The 23459-nt window shown below is 44.1% G+C and overlaps 1 protein-coding gene across 1 annotated transcript in view; it reads right to left on the minus strand.

Moving 5' to 3' along the window:
• Positions 1-18719, minus strand: part of NDUFA10 (NADH:ubiquinone oxidoreductase subunit A10) — a 43729-nt gene extending 25010 nt beyond the window's left edge. The window contains exons 1-7 of the mRNA XM_068138160.1: positions 18580-18719; positions 17304-17472; positions 16415-16630; positions 15623-15709; positions 14008-14129; positions 11188-11267; positions 7416-7470 (exon numbers count right to left, since the gene is read on the minus strand). Of these exons, the coding sequence (XP_067994261.1) occupies positions 7416-7470; positions 11188-11267; positions 14008-14129; positions 15623-15709; positions 16415-16630; positions 17304-17472; positions 18580-18660 (810 nt within the window). The 5' untranslated portion in view covers positions 18661-18719. The remainder of the gene's footprint in view (positions 1-7415; positions 7471-11187; positions 11268-14007; positions 14130-15622; positions 15710-16414; positions 16631-17303; positions 17473-18579) is intronic.
• Positions 18720-23459: the final 4740 nt, after the last annotated feature.

The following is a 23459-nucleotide window of genomic DNA, read 5'->3' on the forward strand; positions in this document are numbered from 1 at the left end:
CATGGTGGCAAAGCCAGATGCTGCAGCTGAAAGCATGAGAAACCTGTGTTTCCCACCCAGAAAAAGCCAATGACAAATTCATCTGTTGATGGAAAAAACATTTCAATCTTAAAAAAAAAAAAAGCAACTGTGCCACAGGCATCTGTAAGGGTTTTCAGAACTACATTTAGAAACTGCTTCTTCCTACCAAACTGCTGTAACACACTTCCCCAAGAACAGCATTCAAGGATGCAAAGAAAGATTATTTGGTTCAAATAGCTATTATTTATTTTAATTAATGTCAACACTGAATTTCCACCATACTTCCTCTTAGCTACGCAAAAGAAATGACAGGGAGGTCATTGTGCCCCTGTACTCAGCACTGGTTAGGCCACACCTTGAGTCCTGTGTCCAGTTCTGGGCCCCCCAGTTTAGGAAAGATGTTGACTTGCTGGAACATGTCCAGAGAAGGGCAACAAAGCTGGGGAGGGGTTTGAAACACAAGCCCTATGAGGAGAGGCTGAGGGAGCTGGGATTGATTAGCCAGGAGAAGAGGAGGCTCAGAGGAGACCTTATTGCTGTCTACAACTACCTGAAGGGAGGTTGTAGCCAGGTGGGGGTTGGTCCCTTCTCCCAGGCACCCAGCACCAGAACAAGAGGACACAGTCTCAAGCTGCACCAGGGGAGGTTCAAACTGGACGTTAGAAAGAAATTCTACAGAGAGAGTGATTGTCCATTGGAATGGGCTGCCCAGGGAGGTGGTGGAATCACCATCATTGGAGGTGTTTAGGAGGAGACTTGATAGGGTGCTTGGTTGCATGGTTTAGTTGATTAGGTGGTGTGGGATGATAGGTTGGATGCGATGATCTTGAAGGTCTCTTCCAACCTGGTTTATTCTATTCTACTCCACAGCAAAGCTTTGGAAACACCCTGCCATGGCTCACAACAGGACTAATAATAGTTACTAACAGGGCTCAGAATTTATTGCAAGGAAAAAACAAAACTGTATCCAAATTTGTTTTGTGCATTCCTATTATCATACCAGAAAGCTTCTCTCCCAGCAGCTTCTTAACAGCTTGCTAATTTAAGAGAAATATCCTAGCATCCCCTGGGAATTAGCAGCAAATGAATGATTTAAACCTGATCACAGCACAACTTGCAATAATATCCAAGAGAGATGACAACTTAATAAATTGCAGAGAATTGAAGGATTATGGAGGGAAAAAAGGAGGAAAAAAACCCAACCAAACCATCACTACTGTTTCAGTAATGAGATCCCTTTCCCTTTCCATCATCTTTGCAACTAAGCTTCTGAGCCTGTTTCACAACGATCTGGTGAATGCTGTTTCTGGAAGAGTAAGGCAGGGGGGGGCAAGCAGCAGCAGGTGACACTGTTCCTGTTCATATAATTTCTGAGGACAAAGACATCAAACCTCAAAAGGGTGCTCTGTCAGCTGATTTCTCCCCAGCCTCCTCCTTCTCAGGTTCTTTAAGCAAGAGAGGGACACAGGGAGCAATACAGGCTACAAAGTTCAGACCACAGCTTGCAGAAAGGAGCTCAGTACACATACAGCACCTACAAGTGGAAAGTTTGTGAAGGCTAACTGGGGCATTTCACTGCTGCACTAGCAAAGGACACAGCACAGATCTGGTCGCTCAGTAGCCTCTTACTTTCATCATTCTCTCCAGCACAAGCTGGTGACACTGAATAAAATTGATATATAAGATGAAAAACACTATTCACAAGCACACAAAAAATGAAACAATTCAGGTTTCCAAGCCACTTTCTTTCTACCTCCAGCCCTTTTTTAATATCCAGAGCATGGGAAAAAAAAATAATATATAGCTTACTACTTATTCTCAGCTTTATTCTCAAGTAAAAGCAGTCTGAGCTATGCTTGGACAAGAGAAGGCTCAGGGGAGACCTTATTGCTGTCTACGACTATCTGAAGGGAGGTTGTAGCCAGGAGGAACTTGGTCTCTTCTCCCAGGCAACCAGCATCAGAACAAGAGGACACAGTCTCAAGCTGCAGCAGGTGGGGTTTGGCTCGAGGTGAGGAGAAAGTTCTTCACTGAGAGAGCTGTTAGCCATTGGAATGTGCTGCCCAGGGAGGTGGTGGAGGCACTGTCTCTGGAGGTGTTCAAGAGGGGAGTGAACATGGCACTTGATGCCATGGTTTAGTAGTCATGAGGTCTTGGGTGACAGGTTGGACTTGATGATCTTTGAGGTCTTTTCCAACCTTACCAATTCTATGATTCTATGCTAATGAAGCTCATTTCAGCACTCATCACTCCTTTGGCCACTACAACTGATGTTAATCACAATATGACGCCCCAAGTGATCTTTTCAAAACACACTTCAGAAACAGAAGTAATTTCTCAGTTCTGCTATAAGCAAATCAGAAGCCATTCAACTATAAGGTGATTAAACAAAAAAGTTCCCAAATCATATAGCAAATAGTCTGTAGATTGCAGCCATCTAGCAGCTAAGCTATCTGTCAGCAGAATACACCCTACAAGCCAAAGCCAAATCCCTCCTGCTAACCCTTCTTTCCAAATTTCAACTACTCCATTCCAAGGTAAACTGAATCAGAAGGGTAAAAAAAGTTTATTCTTTGGAGTGGAAAGAGTACCACACTCTATATGTAACTCCTAACAATGAAAATTATATCATCTTGTACTTAAATGGTAATCATTCCTCTAGTCCAGATTGGTCCAACCAAATTAAGAAGTACAATCAGTGCATACTGATGACCCTATGTACAGTGATGACACAAGAAGACTCTGCTTGAGCAGTAAGAGCTTTGGAGTGACTTTAAACCCTGATTGAAAGGATTAAAGTAAAATCTCTAGCAATGGAGTTTACTTAAAAAAAAAAAATGCAAGGAAGGGAACAAGCTGCTTTATTCTGCCCACTTCAAGACATGCTTAGAGAGGAGGAAAGGGAGAAAACAAGTAAATAACATCCTCTCTCTCTCTCATTTCTGCTACCAAACATCCATGGCTACCTTCTTGAAATATCATGGTTCTCAAATCTAATCCTTTGTTACATGGGGGGGAAATATATAACTGCAATTGCTCAATATTCCCATCCACACCCTGACCTTGGCTTTTTGTTCATTTCAGCTTCTTCCTATTTCATTATGTATGTCCCTCAAGAACAAAAAAACCCACCACAACCAACATCTAAAAACATGGCAGAACACACATAAACACATGATTCCTGGGATGCTGATCCTTCTTGACAGAGAGGATGCTTCTCACTGCAAATCACTGTGGCTGAAGGTGTGTGAACTTTAACAAGCAGTGCCTTCCAGCTGCAATATGCCCACCACAGAAACAAGGGCACCCTGCAAGCAGGACAGCAATGCTCTATTTTTTTATGCACAAGAAAAATGAGGCTGTGCTCTCCATTTTTCACAGGGCTGCTTGCAAGACTGCAATCTGAGACTCCAGATCTATTTAGAAATAGTAACTCCAGGATGAAAGACAAAATGTGAAAGTTTATCCTCTTCAGTCTTTCCCCCGCCCCCTTCCTGAAAAATCACAAATCATTTAGGTTATAAAAGACCTTTATGATCAAGTTCAACTATTAACCCTGCACTGCCAAGTCCATCAGTAAACTGTGTGCCTCAGCACCACACCTGTATGTCTTTTAAATCCCTCCATGGATGGTGACTCCACCACTGCCCCAGGCAGCCTCTACCAGTGCTTTGCAATTCTTCCACTGAGGAAATAGCCAACTTAAACCTCCCCTGGTGCAACTGGATGCTGTTTCTTCTTGTTCCTCATTCATTACTCGGGGAAAAGAGACTGATCCCCACATCTCTGAAACCGCTCAGGTAGCTCTAGAGAGCAAGATTCCCTCCCCTTGGCCTCCTTTTCTCTAACACCTTGATGTCTTTTTTGCAGTGAGGGATCCAAAACCAAAGAGAGTATTGAAGGTGTAGCCTCACCAGTGCCAGTGCCAATAATGATACAGAAGGATTCACATCAGAACTATCAGCTGGTAAAGGTTGCAAGTAGCTATTTACATATATACAGTTGATCTTACAAAAGAGGGAAATGCCTTTGGATTTTTTTTTTTTTTAAAGCTTCCAAAAATCACCTCATTTCCAGAGAGCTCAGAAATTCTGCACTACTCCAATGCACACAGTTGCCTCCTTGAAGTGTGATTTCACCGTGAACTTCTATTTATTTGCTGCCGCATTCATAGAATCAACGAGGTTGGAAAAGACCTCAAAGATCATCAAGTCCCACCTGTCACCCAAGACCTCATGCCTACTAGACTGTTGAGGATTGGCTTAGGGAAAAGGGGACATGGGTCCCAGGAACACCTGTGCAATTCAGGCCTTGAAGGATTCTCTGTTGATAATATAGCAATGGAGTAGGAGCTGTGGAAAAGTGCTGATTGCTTGGTATGCTGAGGTCAAGCTGCCCCGAGAAGAGGCAAACAAGATAAGGAGGAGTCAAGATCTGGGAAAAAGAGCAATTAGACTGAGTAGAAAAAACCACAGAGTAGTGAAAAATAATGACATAACCTTTTAGAGATAAACCAATAGTATGTGTTAAATTAGAATAAACTATGTATAAGACTATAAATAATGAAGCGTGGAACAATAAAGTTGGATGATTTCTATCACTCACATTGAGTGCTGTCATCCCTGTCTCCGTTCTCGTCACTAGACCACGGCGCCAAGTGCCACGTCCAATCCCCTCTTGAACACCTCCAGGGATGGCGACTCCACCACCTCCCTGGGCAGCACATTCCAACAGCTAAGGACTCTCTGTGAAGAGCTTTCTCCTCACCTCGAGCCTAAACTTCCCCTGGTGCAGCCTGAGACTGTGTCCTCTCATTCTGGTGCTGGTTGCCTGTGAGAAGAGACCAAGCCTCTCCTGGCTACAACCACCCTTCAGATAGTTGTAGACATTAAAGCTATCAGTCCTTTTTGTGGCTATAAACTCAAACTGCCTCAGAAGTTTACTGGTTAATAATGATAACCTCTGTTATCAAGTGCATGAGTGTCCAGAAATCCAGCCACAACAGGGCAGGACACAAAATGTGGCACACAACCACATTCTCATAAAGGAAACTAAGACATGTAGAAATGCACAGCAGTGCAGTCAACAGCAGGTACAAATTTTAGGACCAGGAAAGTTATTATTTTCTGCTTCACAAAGTTTTTGTAAGGGAATAGAAGGATATTAGGTGCAGAGTATTGTAACACAGAAGGACAACTAAAATCCACACATTGTTCCTTTGAACAAAGTCAGGCTTAACAGGGGGGTTTACTGCAGACTCCAAGTGAAACAGGTGATACAAGTTCAAAGATTTGGAAGGTTTTCCAGCCCCTTGCTCCCAAGATTGTCCTCAGCAACTACTAGTTTGGAAAAAAGCCTTCCCCCAGTTTTCTTGCTAATAGTGACATTACATGGTGTGGAATATCCATTTGGTCAGTCCAAGTCAGATTGCCTCAGCTGTGCCCCTCCCCAAACCTCTCTGCACACCCCCAGCCTAATGGCAGGGAGCAGTGTGAAAGACAGACTTGGCACTGTGCAAACACTGCTCAGTAACAGCCGAAATAAGTGGTGCATTTGCAGCACTGTTCTGGGGAGATCTAAAGGACAGCACCATATGGGCTCTTGCAAAGAAAATTACCTTAAGTCCAGTCAAACCCAGACCACTCGCAAGTGAGCACAGCAGTAATAGGGTGCCACCTGCAACACCCACAAATGTTCATAGAACTTGTTTTGTCTTGTAAAAAGAGCTCCACAGAGGCAGTAAGCAGTCAGAAAACCCCCTTGCTATGAACAAGGTTGGGCTTACAGATCTTCAGTGAAGCACTGGTGTGGAGGCTTATCTAGGAATGGCTGTAAGACATTTGCCCATGGCCAGATGGAATTGTGCCCCCAGAACTACATGCAAACATCTGCAGCAAGTCTGCCAACAATCTGCTGAATATCATACTTCGTGCAGGTGGGTGGACAGGGGCTGGTATACTGAAACAAATGTGGGTTTCCTTTTGCCTGTTACACTCCTCCAAGCTGCTCCCTTTCCCAAACTACTAAGTTTTCCATCTCAGAGTAATCACTCTGCTGCTTCTCTCTTCCCAGCTGATTCAGGAATTAATCACAAGCTGCTGTGCAAATGCCTGGACTTACTTCTTGAAGCAAAAAGTAATATAACAAACCTCATATTTCTTTTCCACTCTGTCAGAGGAAAACAGAGCATTAAGTGGAATTTTGTCAGAGCTTTCAGAGAAGAAAAACAGGATGAAAATATTAACATCAGCAGGACACATCTGAAAAGATGTTTTTAGTGCAGTTGAGATCCTTATTGCTACTACTGAATTCAAGTGAGCTTTGAGGGACTCACTGTATAGCTTCCATTCCTAGAACTAAAACAGACCCAATACAGACCTGTCCAGCATTACAAAAAGCTTGTTGCTCTTCCCAACAGGGGACAGAAAAGTTAATAATAGAGAAGCGAAAGGCTTCTTGTCCCACTAGTCCACTGTGAGCAAGTACGTCTGCTGAAATAAGGCAAATACATTACACCTACTCCAAAAAATTACACAGTGGAGTAGGAGGAAGCAGTGATCTCATGTTAATCCTATCACATAATAAGAGCAGGTTTATTTCTGGAAATGAGAACACAATTTATCTGGCTTGGTCCAAGGCTAATAAAACCATCGGGAGGGAAAACTGCAGTTTAAATACCACCTGCTAGCTCATGTAGATGAATAACCCAGTTACAACACTTGTAACACCCAGCTCTTTGCTACATGCAAGTAGTGACAGGCTTTTAGAAAACAGCAGCTCTTTTACCACATAGGAATTTGTGTGCCAAATTTCAGCACAGGACACTGCTTAATGGCAAAAGCCAACAGACCAACCTTACATGGGCAGCCAAGTCACAGCTGAATGTTGGGGTTGACTTAACTTAGTTAATGCCATCAGTTCCCAAACTGAGCTATGCAAAGCCTTACCTATCCCACCAGCACTTCAAACAGGGATGATGACTGAACAGCCAAACACTGCACAGCCCAGCAGGTTCTGAGGGAATGATGTTTTCATCTCCCTCAAAGGATCTGCATGGAGAAACAAACTGAATTTGGAAACACCAGGCACAAGTTACATCTAAAGATGGACATCTAATACACTAAAAAATCCGTGATAATCATGTGGTCTATAGAAAACTTTGCTTGTGCAGCCAGAAAGAAATTTTCACAACAGGGATGAAAAGTGACATTTCCACTCTCCTGACAAAGTGGCACTCACTCACTGAAATATTCTAGTTCAGACCCAGCCCAGCTCTTTGCCATAGCAACATACATAATGCATCTAAGTTTGTTGTCTAGGACAATGTTTCCTTTACATTGCAGTCTTGGAAGTTTGAGGGGAAAACAAGTTCAATATATGCAGCAAACTCTTACCTTCTCTATGTCCTCTGCCTCACTTCCTGTGTACTGCAGAATTTCGGTGGTCTCACTGAAAAGAGAGCAACAAATCAATTTCCCTGACAACTGCTCTACCCATCCTCTCCCTGCTGCTTCAAAATGAAGCAGAAATCAAGTTAAAAGGCAGAAACACCGAACCAGAATTATTACAGGTTTTTAAAATGCTTTAGAATTTTTGCAATACAATTCCAAGTAGGCCTGTAAGTTGCTCCTCTCCTGATGGAAATTTGGTTTTAAAGGGCTAATGGCCTGTGGTAGCTACAGAGTTTCAGTTAGAAGAAAACAAATTTAAAAGTCCTAACTATGAATTTGTTTCCATTTCTCTAAGGTAGATACTTAACCCAATCTATTGGAAGCCAAGTGGAATGTTCAACCAGCCTAACCCAAAACTTCCATACACCTTTTATTTTATAACAAATACATTAATGCTTTATTTTTAAGAGAAGAATACATTCATTGTGTTCTAGCACTGAGCTGACTGAAGCAATACAATGCAGGTACCTGGGTCTATAAGTATAAAAACATTTAAAACAGGTAATAGTTTCCTGGTTCCAACACTTTCTTATTCATATAGCAACCATCACAGAAAAGGCACCTGCAGAGTAGGGCCATGACAGGAGCTCCTAGATGAACACATTTTAATACTACATAGGCACAGCCACCCTCTGTAATACTTGTTGCCAAACCTGCTCCAGCTGCTCTGGAAGACCTTTCCTTTAGCTAACAGAAACATCAGAGACAAAAAACTGGAAGCCCAATGTAGATGTTATGTCAAAAAATACACAGCAAAGCTGAAGAGCATGGAGAAGAATTTGCAGACTGTTCAGACAACCACTTTTGAGTTTAATCAGCATTAAGGCTGGCATCTAAGCTGTCCTAAATAGTCACAACATAAAAATAACTTTTAACTGCAGCAGTCCAAACTAGTTTCTGGACTGCACTAACACTGGTCAGTTAAAACAGCTCTGGTATAAAAAGTTAATTTATAAAATGCCTTTAATTCCTGTGAGCTCCCAAGTTCTTACAGTCATCCTAGCAGGGGAACTACTTAAGGAGTTTGCTCTCAACTTGAGAACAAAGCAGAAAGCCTCACAAGGACTCTTCTGTCACAGGAAGAAAAGAAGCATCCTCCTCTCAGAGGGAGCTGCTGTGACAGTGTAGCACATACTCACATCTTCCATACCAACTTTGTGTAATCAAAGGGAGGGGCCATACTTCACCAGAATCTCAATACTGGCGACTGCTGTAAGAATGCAGATCAAATCACTGCTCTGAAGATTATTAGGGCTTTCATTAAGAAAAAACAGCTGCTCAACAGAAACAGTACTGGTATGAAGGAGAACATTAGCAATCTTAGGGCTCTGGTCCAGGAAAAGACAAATCAAATTAAAAACAAAAGCCGTCTGTTCAAAATCACAGCGTAGAAGCTACCACCGCAGCTGACTCACAAATCACTATCAAAAGAAGCCTTAAAAGATGCTAATGAACATGTCAAACTACAAAAGAAGCACCAATTTTAAGTCAGTTCGATGTTCACTATGAAACACGCCAAGCAGCATCAAGTTGTTCCAAACAAATGAAACAAGATAAGAATTTTACTAAGTAACAAACAGTTTCTCTGCTGCACTTCAAGAGGAGCAAGAGGACAAGCAAACATAAGTTCAAACGTGGAAAGTATGCATGAGTTTGTTCAACAGTCTGTAACAACTCTTTCTAGTCTATCTGAACCAGATTTTGGCCATCCTCAAGGTTAGTTAGGGAATCAAATATGTTAGTCTGCCTAAAGACTAACATCTAAGTGTGAATGTAGTTCACTATATCACGCTGCAAGCTAGCAAACAAACAGTTAAAGACAGATGAACTCCTGTGCATTTATTCAACATACAAGCCATCAGTGAGGACTGGAGATATGGAAAGCTGAAGTTTCACACATTCAGAACTCCCCCACACCAAGGGTACAGAGATGTCCTTCAGACCTGAGCACTAAGATTGATCTGACAAGCCATTGTAAGCCCATACACTGACAAGGATGCCAACTGGAGGGTGTTTGCTTAACGAGTGTACTGACCATGCACAAACAAAGGGCAAGGAGTTGAAATCACAGCAGGACCAGATCTAGGATTTAGCCTCACTAAACACCATGGTATATTTCTGGGGCTCAATTTGAGCCAGAGAACAAGCAGCATTTTTCTCTTCACCAGTAAATTCAAAACAGTTCTGCCCTCTGGGGAGATGCCAGTCCCAAGGCTTCCCACACTCCCTCTACATCCTGAGCCAGTTGCCTTCTAGGAGCCATGTGCCGGCCACTAACCCGTGGGGGATGCACTGGGAGGCATCTGACCATACATCACACCGACAACTTCCACCCTGTATGAATTACAAGGTCAGTATGGAGTTAGTTCAGCTGCTGACAGCACAATTACATTGATTTACCCTGGGAAATGGAGCAAGAAAGCAAGGGGAAACAAGCAGGCCACAATATACCTGAAGATCTCCTTTCATTTAGCTTTATCCACACACTGGATTACAGATCATTTTGATCTAAAGTGTGTCTGGCTCTATGACCTTCAAGAGTTTTCTTTCCAGAAAGTTATTTATGAGGGACTGAGACTGCTTACATTCACATGCTTTTAGATTGAAACAGTCTGATTTTTAATATACTACTTCTTAGAGAACTGGGACAGCTGAAACTGTAACGGTCTACTCATCTCAGGTCTACAGTGGACACATTCTTGCTTCCCAGCTAGAGAGAGTCAAGGGAGCCCAGAGAAGAGCACCTGTAGGAGGCAGCTGTTCAGACATTACTTAAGAGCACAAAGGCCATCAAACCCTTTTCAAATGTGGAAGGCTGTCAGGTGTACACCTCATGAGGTCAAGAAACAGAAGAGGAAACAAAAAAACCTGGAAATTTCCTTCTCCTCTCACTCTGTACAACTACCAAGAAACTAGTCAAAGTCAGGACAACTGAGAGGTGGTTTCACAAAAGGAAAAATCCCAAACCCTCCAAAATGGCCTGAGAAAACTTTGTATTGCATCACATGCTCCTCAAATCATGCAAACACTGCTATGTCTTACTACATTCTGGACATCTACAAAGCACTCCAGCCACAGTCACAAGTTAGCAGAAAGAGAAGCAGGTGTCCACACCAACCACACACACAGTACTGTCATAAAGGGAGGCAGAACTTGGCTTTGCAGATCAAATAGTGCAGATTCCTAGCTTTGTTGATGAAGTGCTCTTTGAGCTAGGAAAAAGTTTATGCTTTCCTACATCTGACTTCATTACAGAGAAATGTGTGTTTTAGTTCAAGACAGCAGGACAGAAAAACATAGAACGGATCAGGGCCCATCAGCTTTGCAACATAGGTAGTTCAAATAATGAAATCCACTTAATGTAATAGTGCACAACACTTCATCCACTCTGACGCTCTTAAGAGTGAAACAGCACTGCTTTATTAAACCTCACACCTAAAATATCTTCATTTATACTATTCCAACATTATAACACTGGCATCAGGCTTCTCAAATACAAGGAGCAACTACAAACAAGTATACACAGTCATGCCATGGTTGCAATACCCCATAATATTATACGTATTATTTGATATAATATTGACATAATATTGTAACCACACAGCACAAAGAGGATTTCTCACTTGACATGATTTTATTTGCTTATTGGCAGAGATTTTATGATTTTCACGCATTCTTATTCAAAGATTCAATGAAAACAGTTTGGTTTGCTAACCTGATCTCTGGCAAGAAGGTTTTCTTGTAAGCATCCTCAATGTTCTGGAGATACAAGGGAGACACCTTTTTCTCATATGGCTAAAAGACAAACAGAGAACAATACTGTGAAGTGAGCTTTATTTTTAATCCCCCACAGCACAGATTCCAGTCTAAGCAGAAGGTTGTGTTACACCATCTGTCCAGAGCTCACTGTTGTAGTAGCACCAAATCTCCAGCGAACCACAAACATCAATGAAAATTTTAAGATTTAAAACGTTAGGAACGCTTCGAATTTCTTATGTGACACTAAGTATCTAGAGTTCCCCAAGAATCAAGTCAGACTGCATTAACTGTTGCTTTGGCACATACTACTACATCCATTGTTTTAAGAATTAGCCATATGAGTAAGCTTCTGATGCACTAGTGAGTCTACAAAGAAAGGGAAAAGCGAGTTCAAAAGCAGAAAGAAAAAGCAAAATTAACTTTCTTGCAACTTATTTCAGTGTGCTACAGCAATCATCTTGTTCTCCTTGAGCTCACAGAAACTAAGAGTACCCAGGAGACTCGAAAGGTTTAACTCTGCAAAGACCTGCATATTCACATTACACAAATAATCCAGAAAAAAAAACCAAAAAGAATCACAGACTGGAAGATTGTCCAAGCCTGCCTTTTCGTGACAGTGCCAAAACGTACCCATTTCTCCAGTTTCAGCTAGGTGCATGGGCATCATCCATTCCAAAAATCTCTGGGATTTTATGGCTATTTTACCTGCTCTTAAAGCAGTTTACCATCAGCTGCATCTGCCACATGGTGGACTTCAATTCCACAAAAGAAAAATACTACAAAAATTTCTCTTATCTACCGTGTGGTGCCTTCAGTCCAAATCTAAAATGCATTTCCTGCTTACAGTGTTCATCTAAGATGCAGATCCTTCCAATGTAATGGGCATTTCTGCTAGTTGCACCCACTGGAGAGGTTTTCTTTTGCCAGTGCCCTGCAACAGCATACTGAACACCAGACACTCCATCCACCAAAGGAGGCAGAATTCCCAGAACTATTCAGTAGCTATTGCCCTAAGGAAGTTATAGCAGCTGTTTCTCCATAAGGTCTCAAAATAGCTACTAACCTTTATGATTCCAAGGGCAAGGAACTCACTGTTTCCCACAATGTATTAAGAACCTTCTAATTCTGTCACTGAAGTTGCTAAAACAAAATAGCTATAGTTTTCCTACATGAAAGAATCCTGTTGATTAAAATGCAGAGGCCTAAACCGCTGGAGGGCAGAAAGCAAAAGTTACTCGTCCAGTAGAGTGCAAAATTCAGGCCACACAAATCACAAAGGAGCAAGGGCAGTATTTCATTTATGGCTCTGAAGTCACTGCCCTTCAGCAGTCTCTCTTAAATGAGCAGGAAACTGCAAAATGAAATACTGTTAGCTAACCCTGGCACACAAACATACATGCCCCAGGAAGCAGGCATCACCAAATGTTTCAGAGATCAGAATTTTTAAGTAATAAATCAAAGTCGTCTTTGAATCTTCCAAGCATTCTGCTGCTACGTGCTTTGTCTACAATTTCTCTCAGCCTTTGAGCAAGGTACAAGGTAAACATAAGTTAATCCTCATTATACATCTAAGAACAGTTAGAAGCACATGTCCAAATATAGGAGGGAATCAAAAACCCACAACTTCAGGTTAGTCAGTATATGAGATATTCTACAGCTCTTCTGATCCAAGACTATCTCAATAATCCCATAAATTGGTATAACAAGTGGTAATTTGAAGACAATGCTATAGAAGTAAGTTAATTTTAACAGTATCATAGTATCAGTCAGGGTTGGAAGGGACCACAAGGATCATCTAGTTCCAACCCCCCTGCCATGGGCAGGGACACCCCACACTAGATCAGGCTGGCCAGAGCCTCATCCAGCCTGGTCTTAAACACCCCCAGGGATGGCACCCCAACCACCTCCCTGGACAGCCCATTATTCCAGGGCTTCACCACTCTCATGGTGAAGAACTTCCTCCTCATGTCCAGCCTGAATCTCCTCACCTCCAGCTTCATTCCATTCCCCCTAGTCCTATCACTACCTATAGCCTCCATCCAATTCTATGACTTCAAAAAAGACATCTTGAAGAGAAATCATGGCACCCCTCAACGAGGGAGTTTTAAGAGCAAATGTTGCCATGTCCCACAGCTGTTGGATGTCAAAAGGCAAGTCACATAGCATCTCAGACTACACTGCAGTTGCACTAGTGACAAGAAGTGACTGTTTTTCTTATCAATTTTATGTCACATTAGTCAAAGAGCTTCCCAGATATTTTATTTTTCATGGAACATCTATACAAAATCAGTTTTCAGCTTAAAGTGGTGGTTTCACTGTGTTAGCACAAAAGCATCAAGCTTTTGTAATTCTATCAATTTTCACAAAGGCAACTGAAATTGCTGATCACAAGTGACCCACTCTAACAACATGTATAAAAGAGCAATTAGCTAGGGAAGCTGACAGGGGATTCTGGCACTCAGGAAGTAGAGAGATTTTATTGCAAGAAGCCTGTTTCCTGGCCGTGACTCCTGAAATGGCAGCTACGAAGGCTGGGTTTTAAAAGCAGGTGAATTTTATAGAACTTCTCATTACAGAAATGACAGCATGCTGATGCAGTCAAAAAAAGTTGTTGGTTCTGTTGGGTTTTTTTTTAATGTTGCTGTTTGTTTTTTTGTTTGTTGAGGGTTTTTTCAGAGCAAGCATAGCAGAGTACCCAGACGGTTTCAGAAACCATGCATAATGGCATGATTTCAACACACATTAATAGCAAGTAACAGTGGCAAGATAAAATTACCTCTCCTTTCTCTTGAATCCTCTTCTGCACCTCTTGGACAGGTATATCTATATAGATAACCAAGTGAGGTGGCAGAAATTCACAAATGCTGATCTCTTTGATCTCCTTGTAGTGATCAAGGCCTGCACAAAAACAAAGGGCAGACTTTTCCTCAGATAGAATTCAGTTCCTAGAATAAACAAACCTCAACAAAAAAGTAAAACAATTAAGCCACAAGACTGAGATATAAGAACATTAGCATGGTTGTATCAAAGTGGGGATTTATTTGTGACCAAAGTTTAGAGAAACCTAGGTTCCTCCTCTATCATTTAGAAACAGCCTCTCACAACATCATAGAGATTCCAGCACTCAGGTTACCTAACTGAAAGTGCCTTCTGCCACAGCCTCACATGTTAAATAAATGGCCCTACCACAAAGACAATAGTGAGGGAAAGGTGGTAATGGGAAAAAAAAAAAAAAAAAAAAAGTAATGATTCAACAAGACTTTTATTTCCCAAATGGGAGGAAAACATCACAGAACAGCCAGGCATTTGCCCTACCTTCCAATGCATACAAAAATCGTTCTTAGGTGAAGCAAATATTTGAAGAGATCACCAACCCAACAGCAGCCCTCCCTCACCCACACTGAGTGTGCCTCCAGTCACTGCTACTCAAGAGCTCTGTGTGCTGCAAAAGCAATAGCAGACCTCTTCAAAAATACAACCACCAGGCTCCACTTAGGAGAACAGAACGGGAGGACCTCACCTTGCCACACAGAACAACGTATCTAAAGAGAAACCGGTCACTTCTGTGCAGCTGGATTATTCTACCACATCCCCTACCAAATCTTTAACCTAAACATCTTGGAGGTGATAACTGGTTATTAGCAAGCCACACAGATTCAGGGGAAGCACCTACTCAACATTTAAGTAGCACGACTAGCACAGGGTCCCTTTAACCTAGCTCAAATGCAAGCTTGCCTAGTGAGACTCACTGGCTTAACCAGAAATGTAGTCACCAGGTTTTCAAGTTCAAACAGTTTGTGAAAAGTTTAAAGCCTGCTGTGCTTGGCAGCACAGTAAACAGCAGTCAGCATGTCTGTTCACTGTTTAAGGATTTCGGCACACTCCACTATTTGTTGTCAGGATTTTATATTACCTATAAATTGTGGGTTGATGGACTTTTCTTGCCTCCCCAAATGCAGAGCAGCAAGATACAGCTCATTGTAACCAGCACTCATCACCAAGAAGTTGCAACATATAGCAGGAGTTAAAAATGCAAACGCATATCTCCTAAATCTAAAGAGAAATCAAAGGAGAGAAGGAACAGGAAGCAGTCAGGGAAACTACCTTCACTTCAGGAATAGCCACAATACCAGATTTGCCAAGAACAGGCAGAAACAACAGATTCTGCAGCAACTTATTAAAAGGTCACCTAATGACTGCAATTTACTGCTGTTTTCTCCAGACTTTCACACTTTCCTGCAGCTGTTAGTTTGCATATTTTGGCTGCGGGCGATCTCCACATATTCCAGATGCAGCTGCACCAGGGCAGAGAGTTTTGTTTAAAACTAAACTACCACACTTCTGGTTAAGATTATGGCAAAAAACCTTCCTTTTACATGCCAGTAACTTACACCGCTTGTGGATATAGCCTTGTTTAAACATTGCATCCAGAAACACAAAGTCGCTGTAGGGAGAGCGCTCCATCACCACACCTTGTCCTGCAACAAGAAGTAGGTCCCAGTCAGCAAGGTCCAGAGACTGCTGGCAGCAACATTTCAAATTTAAGACAATACCACACTTGTGGTCAATTTTCTGAATGCTTTTCTAGCAACTTTAAATAAAGTGAAAAAAAGCTAAGTTTTAGCTTGCACAAACATACTGGATGTATATTGGTGAACATGCCTGAACATATATTCTCCTACTGTGCCTACCACTACAGCAGCAAAGCATTACTATACCTATGGAGTACATATAAATTTGTATCTGGAACTTTCTAGCACTCACATCTTTCCATCTTTCTTGGAAAATACTAAACAAACAACAGTTAAATCAGTGTTGGTAAAGGAGAACTTTTCTCACCAGAAGACACTCAAACGTTAACACAAGCACCACAAAACAGTATTTAATACAATGAAGTCTGAACAAAAGACACCATCAGGACAAAAGTCAAGGTACATCTGGTACATCTTGCCTTTGCTGGAAATGATACAAGATACAGTTCTAACAGAAAAATGTGCAAGAGAGTTTTCTAAATAGGTTTTTGTCCTGTACTAAGGAGGAAAAAAGATAAAAGGCTTAACAATAAAAAAAGCTTTTTATATGAAAACACAGATACCAGCAAAGCACTTCTAAACAGCTCACTCACAGCTTATACTCAGAAGCTGTTCACTTAGAAATTAAATGTATTTACTGTGAAACCTAACCTGTGGAGAGCAGATGCTCCAGAGCATCAGCATACTGCAAAACACGGTTACCAAACAGCCAAGACTGCATTCGATAAGAATGTCCATCGGCACATTTTGGATCATTGTAAAACCTCTCAAGGTTACAGAAACCATTAAATTTCTCAGGCAGCAGTGATCCATCCCCTGTGATTCTGTTTAGATAATAGATGTCTGCTTCTGGGAAATATTTCATTCCTGAGAAAAAAGAAAGCCACAAGAGAGCACAAATAAAAATAATAAGTTTTGTTCATTTATACTTTTCCATATAGCTGCACTTTAAGCAACTCTTACAAACAGCACAAAATTCTTTGGTCAATCACATCACAAAGGGCAGATGATCTAGTGTGGGGTGTCCCTGTCCACGGCAGGGGGGTTGGAACTAGATGATCCTTGTGGTCCCTTCCAACCCTGACTGATACTATGATACCATGAATTTGAAGTATTGCCACCTTTCATCTTCCCAGTGAGAGCTGGTTCTAAGTAGAACCTTAATGCCACCAATCTCTAAGCACCTCGATGCTCTGCATACAAACATGCAGAAGATCCTAGCTTTCAAGGTGCTTGGTCACTTTATCAGAGCCAGGAGCTCAGTGAGCAAAGTAACTCATTAGAACTGAAATTTCATTCACAACAAATCATACCTACTCAAGCATCCCACAGATCTGACAAGTGTTCTAACCATCATTTCACACCTCACTGACATTTTATTCTTTTCTTCCTATAAGCCCTCCACATGAACTGTGGCACTGCTGAACTAACAAATTGCTAAGTCAAAGAATTGCTGATTTGGTGAGCTAACTTTCTTTACTCAAGAATCACAATTCCAGTGTTAAATTCTGTTAGCTATTAGAGAAATAGTAATATTTACCTAGCTTTTCTGCTATTTTTTCTGCAAGCTTGCCCTTCCCACAAGACAAGTTTCCCTCCACAGTGAAGATTTTGCTGTACTCGGTGAATTTTTTTGTAGTTCTTTCTCCCAACATATAAGCCAACCAACCATACTCCAAATTCCGCTCAGGGCTGATATGAATTCTTGCCTGAAAGAAAACACAACAAAATTCACACATTTTATCTCTCTTAGCTGAGCCAGGCACGCTCAAAAGGCAACTTTTTCAGCAGCTTCTGCACACGCAGGACACACAGTCGCACACCTAGCACAAGGAATTTTCACACCGTTAAATTAGTGCTGACATTTCAGCCTAATGACTGCACCTGAGAAGCTGTTTAAGAAATAGAAGGCTGAAAGAACAGAGATGACAAAACAATTCTCAGTGCATTTAAAGCAGGACTGCTCTGCCTGAACTCTGCTCTGAACCTGCACAATGACTGAAGCTTTCCAGACTTACTGAAGGACAGACAGACGATGTGCCCTGCATTCCCACGGCACATCCAACAGTGGGATTTTCCTTGCATTTGTTTGTTTGTTGCTGAGATTAACGTTAAACGTTCTCCTTGTCTCAAGGACCTCTCCAGTCTCTCAGTCGAGTTACAGCTTTGTTTCTGCACAAAACTGTTCCTGGTCAAAGGTGTGAAGAAACAGCACCTGGCCTTTAAAGTTCAAGGCATTATCGTAATAAGCTCCCCTCAACAAAACCACCGAGAGGCTGATATAAGCAGAATAAGGCTTAGTTTGAACAATGATGTGACCTCACTTGCACAAGTAAGATTTTATTTTTATATGCTATTCTTCTGCTTGCACAGCCAGACATGGCATTCACAAACTGAAGGCCACTGGGTCACCATATTCCCGTCTCGGGTATTCACTTGTGCTTCTATCATAAATGTTCTCTACGAAGCCACCGGGAATGTCACTTTCTAAGGAACAACTAGGCCCAGCCAAGCTCACCTCCCCCCCACCCCGCCGTGAAGCTTTCCTCAGCACTCCCCGAGACACGGCGCCCCCGAGCCCAGGAACGCTGCTAGGAGCTAGCAGAGGCCGGCTCGGGAGCCCGACCCCGCTCCTGAGAGGTGCGAAGAACGCGCTGCCAGCACAGCCCTCCGCCATGCAACCGGTCAGGTCCCAGCCGCCAGCCCCACGGGGAGGCCGCAGGAGCCCGGGCACCCCAAGGTGAGCCCGCCGGCCGCGGCAGTCCGGGCGACCGTGGCTGGGCGCAGAGACCTCCCTTTTCCCCGGCCCCGCTCACCGCCGGCACGATGCCACTCCTCAGGTGGCCCCGAGCGGCGGCGGCCGCAGCCGGGACCACCTTGGCCACCCACAAGGACATAGCGGCACCGAGGAGACGCGGCCGACCCCGAAGCGCCGGAAGGACGGGCGCGGGAAGATGACGCCTGGCGGAGGGAGGGGCTGGCGCCCGTGCGGAGCCGCCGTGAGAGCGCGAGGCCGCTCCGCGCTCCGCCCTCCGCCCTGCCCCTCGCCCGGGCACCGCCCCGCCGGCGTTAGCCGGGCCCGCCGCCGGAAGGCGGTGAGGATCTCCCGCGAATGTTGTTCCCTTGGCCAGTGCTAAGGCTCCCTGAGAAGAACTAGAGATAGGAAAATGACATTTCTGCACTGGTGTCCCTGTTGGCTTCTCAAGTGTGGATCCCTTGGCCGAAACAGACAGGAGGACTCCTGCGAAAGCCTCTCACGCTGCTCCTGCCCACTGGCTCTGTGAGTCGAGTGGGATGTTCAGGGCCACTGCACACCGGCCATGTTCTGCCATCATGCCACTTTCCATCAGCTGGCACGGTGGATCACACAATTGGATGTGGAGGATGCAGCTCGTGCCCCCACTGCCTTCTCACTGCTAGCCAGAGACATCAAAGGCAGCTTCTGTCCCAGTGTTCCTCCTCTTAGCTGACAGAAGGTAGGCAAGACCACCACTCGTTGTTCCAGAGTGGTGGGTACCTCTCTTTTAGAACAAAGGCCCCACTCAAGATTTGGAAAAGGGGGAAAAGGCCACGATCGGGTGGCAGGAGCACTTCTGCTATGAAGACAGGCTGAGAGAGTTGGGGTTGTTCATCTTGGAGAATAAAAGGCTCTGGGGAAACCTTATTGCAGCCTTCCAGTACTTGAAGCCTGCGAGACAGATGGAGAGGGACTTTTTACAAAAGCATGTAGTGACATGATGAGGGCCAGTGGCTTCAAACTGGAAGAAGCTGGAGTTAGATTAGATGTTAGGAGGAAACTCTTCCCCATAAGGGTGGTGAGGCATTGGAACAGGTTGCCCAGAGAAGCTGTGGAGGTTCCAACTGTGGAAGTGTTCAAAGGGGCCTTGAGCAATCTGGTCTAATACAAGGTGTCCATGCCCCATAGCAAAGGGATTTGAACTAGATGTTGTCTGAGGTCCCTTCCAACCCAATCCATTCTATTAATGAAATGAAATAAAGATCAAGCTCCTTCTCCATCTGTGTGGAAGCCCATGATCTAGCTCAGCTTCCAGTCCCCCAACTAAAACACTTTCTGCCCTCATACTTTGGGCCTTTGATTTGGGTTGTGTTTGCTAGCCCTTGCTAGCTGGGGACAGCATGGTACCTTCCATACTGCCACTTCTAAGTGATGGCATCCTCATCTGCATCCTTACCTGTCTTTCTATTATCCCTGGAGAAAAGGATGGCAAAGATCCACCAACACTTGTACACATTTGTCACTTCACAATGCCACCAGCTGCTCCCAGCCTTGGGTTGCTCAGCCACCATGGAGAGAAGATTCGAAGATTCCCATCACTCTGTAGAGAGAAGAGCATCTGTATGGTGCTTCTTGCTGTTGCACACTCTGCTTGTAGCAGAGCTCCCTGGGTCTCCTTCATCAGGGTTGGGGGTGAACTAGATTGATTGCTTCCAGAAGTTAAAGTTGGACTGGGAATGGGGACCACAATGAGATGGCAAAGGGAGGGCATAGCTCACCAACAAGTGCTTCTGCAGCCAAGATGTGCCCAGCCTGTTTGCACAAACCCCACAGGAGGTTCAGGTGACAGCAGACAAAGACAAGATCTTCATGCCTGCACTGGAGATGGCCAGTTGCAGCTCAGACCAACCCCACCACTCTTGTCTGTGATTGGGACTGTGGGCGCTAGAGGAGAGGGGATGCCTTAGCTTCAGGGCGGGACAAGACACATCTTGCACAGGGCAGGAAAACGGATCCCATATACCAGGCAGACTTGGTGGTGGTGAAACTTGTCTGCTGCCCTTGGAGGTTTTACTGATCCTTGCCACAAGATGGAGCTGGGTAATGCTGAAGGGAAGCTGCCTTCTCACTGCCCACTGGAAAGGCTTCTGACACTGCTGACATCAGGGCAGCTCTGGAAATTGTGCTTCCATGTTTCTATCAAGTGGAGAAGGGAAGTTGAGGCACTCAAAGCAGGGTGCAGCTTGAACATGGACAACTGAGTGTACAGATACTGAAAAAGACAGCAGCCCATAAAATAATCTCCCAGCTGCAAACTTGGCCAACTGGGAAGCTGCCAGCAGGTAAGCCCACATGAACAGGAAGGGACAGCCCTGGGACATCCTGCCTTGTTAACCTACAGGATTGCATACTTCATACAACCTCCTTGATGATCCACTTTCATGCCTTGTGCCTTTCCTGTTCCAGGTGAGAAGTGGTACTGGAAACTTGCAGAGGTCCCTTCCCACCAAGACTCCTGTGAGTCTGTGTACAGCAGTGATCCAAGGAATATGAGCAGTGAGAAAACAGCTCCAGGCATCTGATTTAGGGGCCTGGATCTCAGGTGGGATGTTCACATCTCCCTCCTTCCTGCATTCAGCAGTGCCAGAGACACCCATGAAGGGTTCCTGGGTTTTCAGCTTGAATCATGTGCAGTGCTGCAGGCCTGACTCTGCCTTGCAATGCCTGTTTGCTCAATGCTGCTATAGGTCTTCACAGAATCACAGAACGGTGGGGGTTGGAAGGGACCCCTGGAGATCACTTAGTCCACCCCCCATGCTAAAGCAGGTTCACCTACAGAAGGCTGCACAGGATTGTTTCCAGGAGTGTTTTGAACATCTTCAGAGAAAGAGAATCTACAACCTCTCTGGGCAGCCCGTTCCAGTGCTTAGTTATCCTCAAAGGAAAGAAGTTTTTCCTCATGGTCAGATGGAATGTCCTGTGTTCCAGTTTATGCCCACTGACCTTTGTTCCTGGGCAGCACTTAAAACAGTCTGGCCTCATCCTATTGACACTCACTTTAGATATTGATAAGCATTACTAAGATCCCCGCTCAGTCTTCTCCAGGCTAAACAGCTGAGGTCTCTCAACCTTTTCCCATTAAGACAGATGTTCCAGATCCCTCATCATCTTTGTAACCCTCCACTGAACTCTCTTCAGCAGTTCCTTGCTCCACCTCTGACACAAAGTCCACCCCCAGTGGGTGGAAAAAGGTAAATTAAGTGGGTTTTCCCCAGAGGAGAGTTGGCAGTAGATGTAGGAGAGAAGTGTAGAGGTGCTTTGGAGATATGCTGTGGTTTGTAGGAGCTGGGGAGGAGAAGTCTGGAAGGAGTGCATTGCTGGAAAAGAGGGACTGGATTGCTTTGGCTGAACGAGAGATCATTTGTGTGCTTTCCAAATCTGGAGGTGTCCCAGTGGCTCTGGAAAATGCCTTCCCATAGCCCTGCCTGCCACTGAGACATCTGAGAGCTTGGCATCCCATGGTGCTGGCAGCTGGGACATTTTCACAGCATGATTTGGGCTGGAAGGGACCTTAAAGATCCTCTAGTTCCAGCCTCCCTGCCATGGGCAGGGATACTTTCCACTAGACCACATTGCTCAAAACCTCTTCTAAGATTGCTTTCAATACCTCCAGGAATGGGGTACCCCAAACCTCTGTGGACAACCTTCTCCCATGCCTCACCACCCTCCTCCCCTAGCTTCCCTTCTCCACTTGATGGAAACACAATTTCCAGGGCTGAGCTAGAATCCTTCCCTGCCATACTCAAAAGCACAGCTCAATTACTGGTTCCCTACATACAATCCAGGAAGGTCATACATACTTCCCATCAAACTGACATCAGCTCTGCTGACCTGAGACATTTTTTTATACTATTAGCTCCTTCTGCTTTGCCCCTTGGCAAGAAGTGATCACATTTCATTTCAAGAAGTTATCCCAGGAATTTGCAAACGGTTTAAAAAACACAACCCCCATACAATGTGTCTGGCTGGCTGTCCTTAACAGCTCCGTAAGCTGTTAGGCTCTGCAATGTGATGTCAGTTCTTTCCAGCAGGATGACAGGAAAAGCTCATCCAGTGGAGACTGAAGGGGTAACCCCAGCAGGCTCTCAGGGACCATTGCATTATGTTGCTCTCTACCCATGTGGGAATGAGAGATGTTCCCACAGCACCAGGAGGTCGAGCTGGAAACTTGTTTGACACCAGCATCTTAAATGGGCTGTGAATGCTGAGGAGAATGTTTGGTGATGGTTACTCATCCTAAGGATGACATCAAAGGGGGCTTAGAAGATGGAGCAGTAGAATAGCAGGTCCTATTCAGTGTAAGCATCTGTAAAAGTGATGTAAGTAGGAATATGCTTTCACATGGACACATAACACATGGGCTCTGCGCTGAGTCTTGCTGCTCAAGGCCAGGCCCTTGTCCCTGAAATTGTCAGCTCAGCAAGGATGAAAAACAGAAAGCTGTGAGGAAACATGGAAAGAATATAAAGGACATCATCTGACACTGATATGAATTCACAGTTTTCTTGTTCTTTTTGTCTCAGAAAGGATGTGGTGGAAAAGAAGGACAAGCAAGGACAATCAAAAATCCATATGGCAATGCAAGTGGTAGAAGCCAGGCTTTAAAACCAGATCCCTGTGCCTGCCCCCATACCAGCTCCAAAGTCACTTCAGACTGTTTACCTCAGGTTGCCAGGTGCCTGGGAAATAATGGTGTATAGACACATATATGTGTTTCTGGGAGGTAGTACAGGGGAAATAGATGAACTGAGCCCAAACCTGGGATGAAGGGAGGAAGAATCCACATTCTAAACCTACGGTGAGAAGAGCCTCTCTTGGGTGTTTATTAGGGAGTCCTAAAGAAGTGTGAAAACGTGAAGGGTAGTTCTGCCTCAAACCTTCTGCCTGCTCACCTTGGAG

This window comes from Melanerpes formicivorus, unplaced genomic scaffold, assembly GCF_026170545.1.
Source record: "Melanerpes formicivorus ecotype bairdi unplaced genomic scaffold, bMelFor1.0.p_v2 SCAF_5, whole genome shotgun sequence".
Classification (NCBI taxonomy): domain Eukaryota; kingdom Metazoa; phylum Chordata; class Aves; order Piciformes; family Picidae; genus Melanerpes; species Melanerpes formicivorus.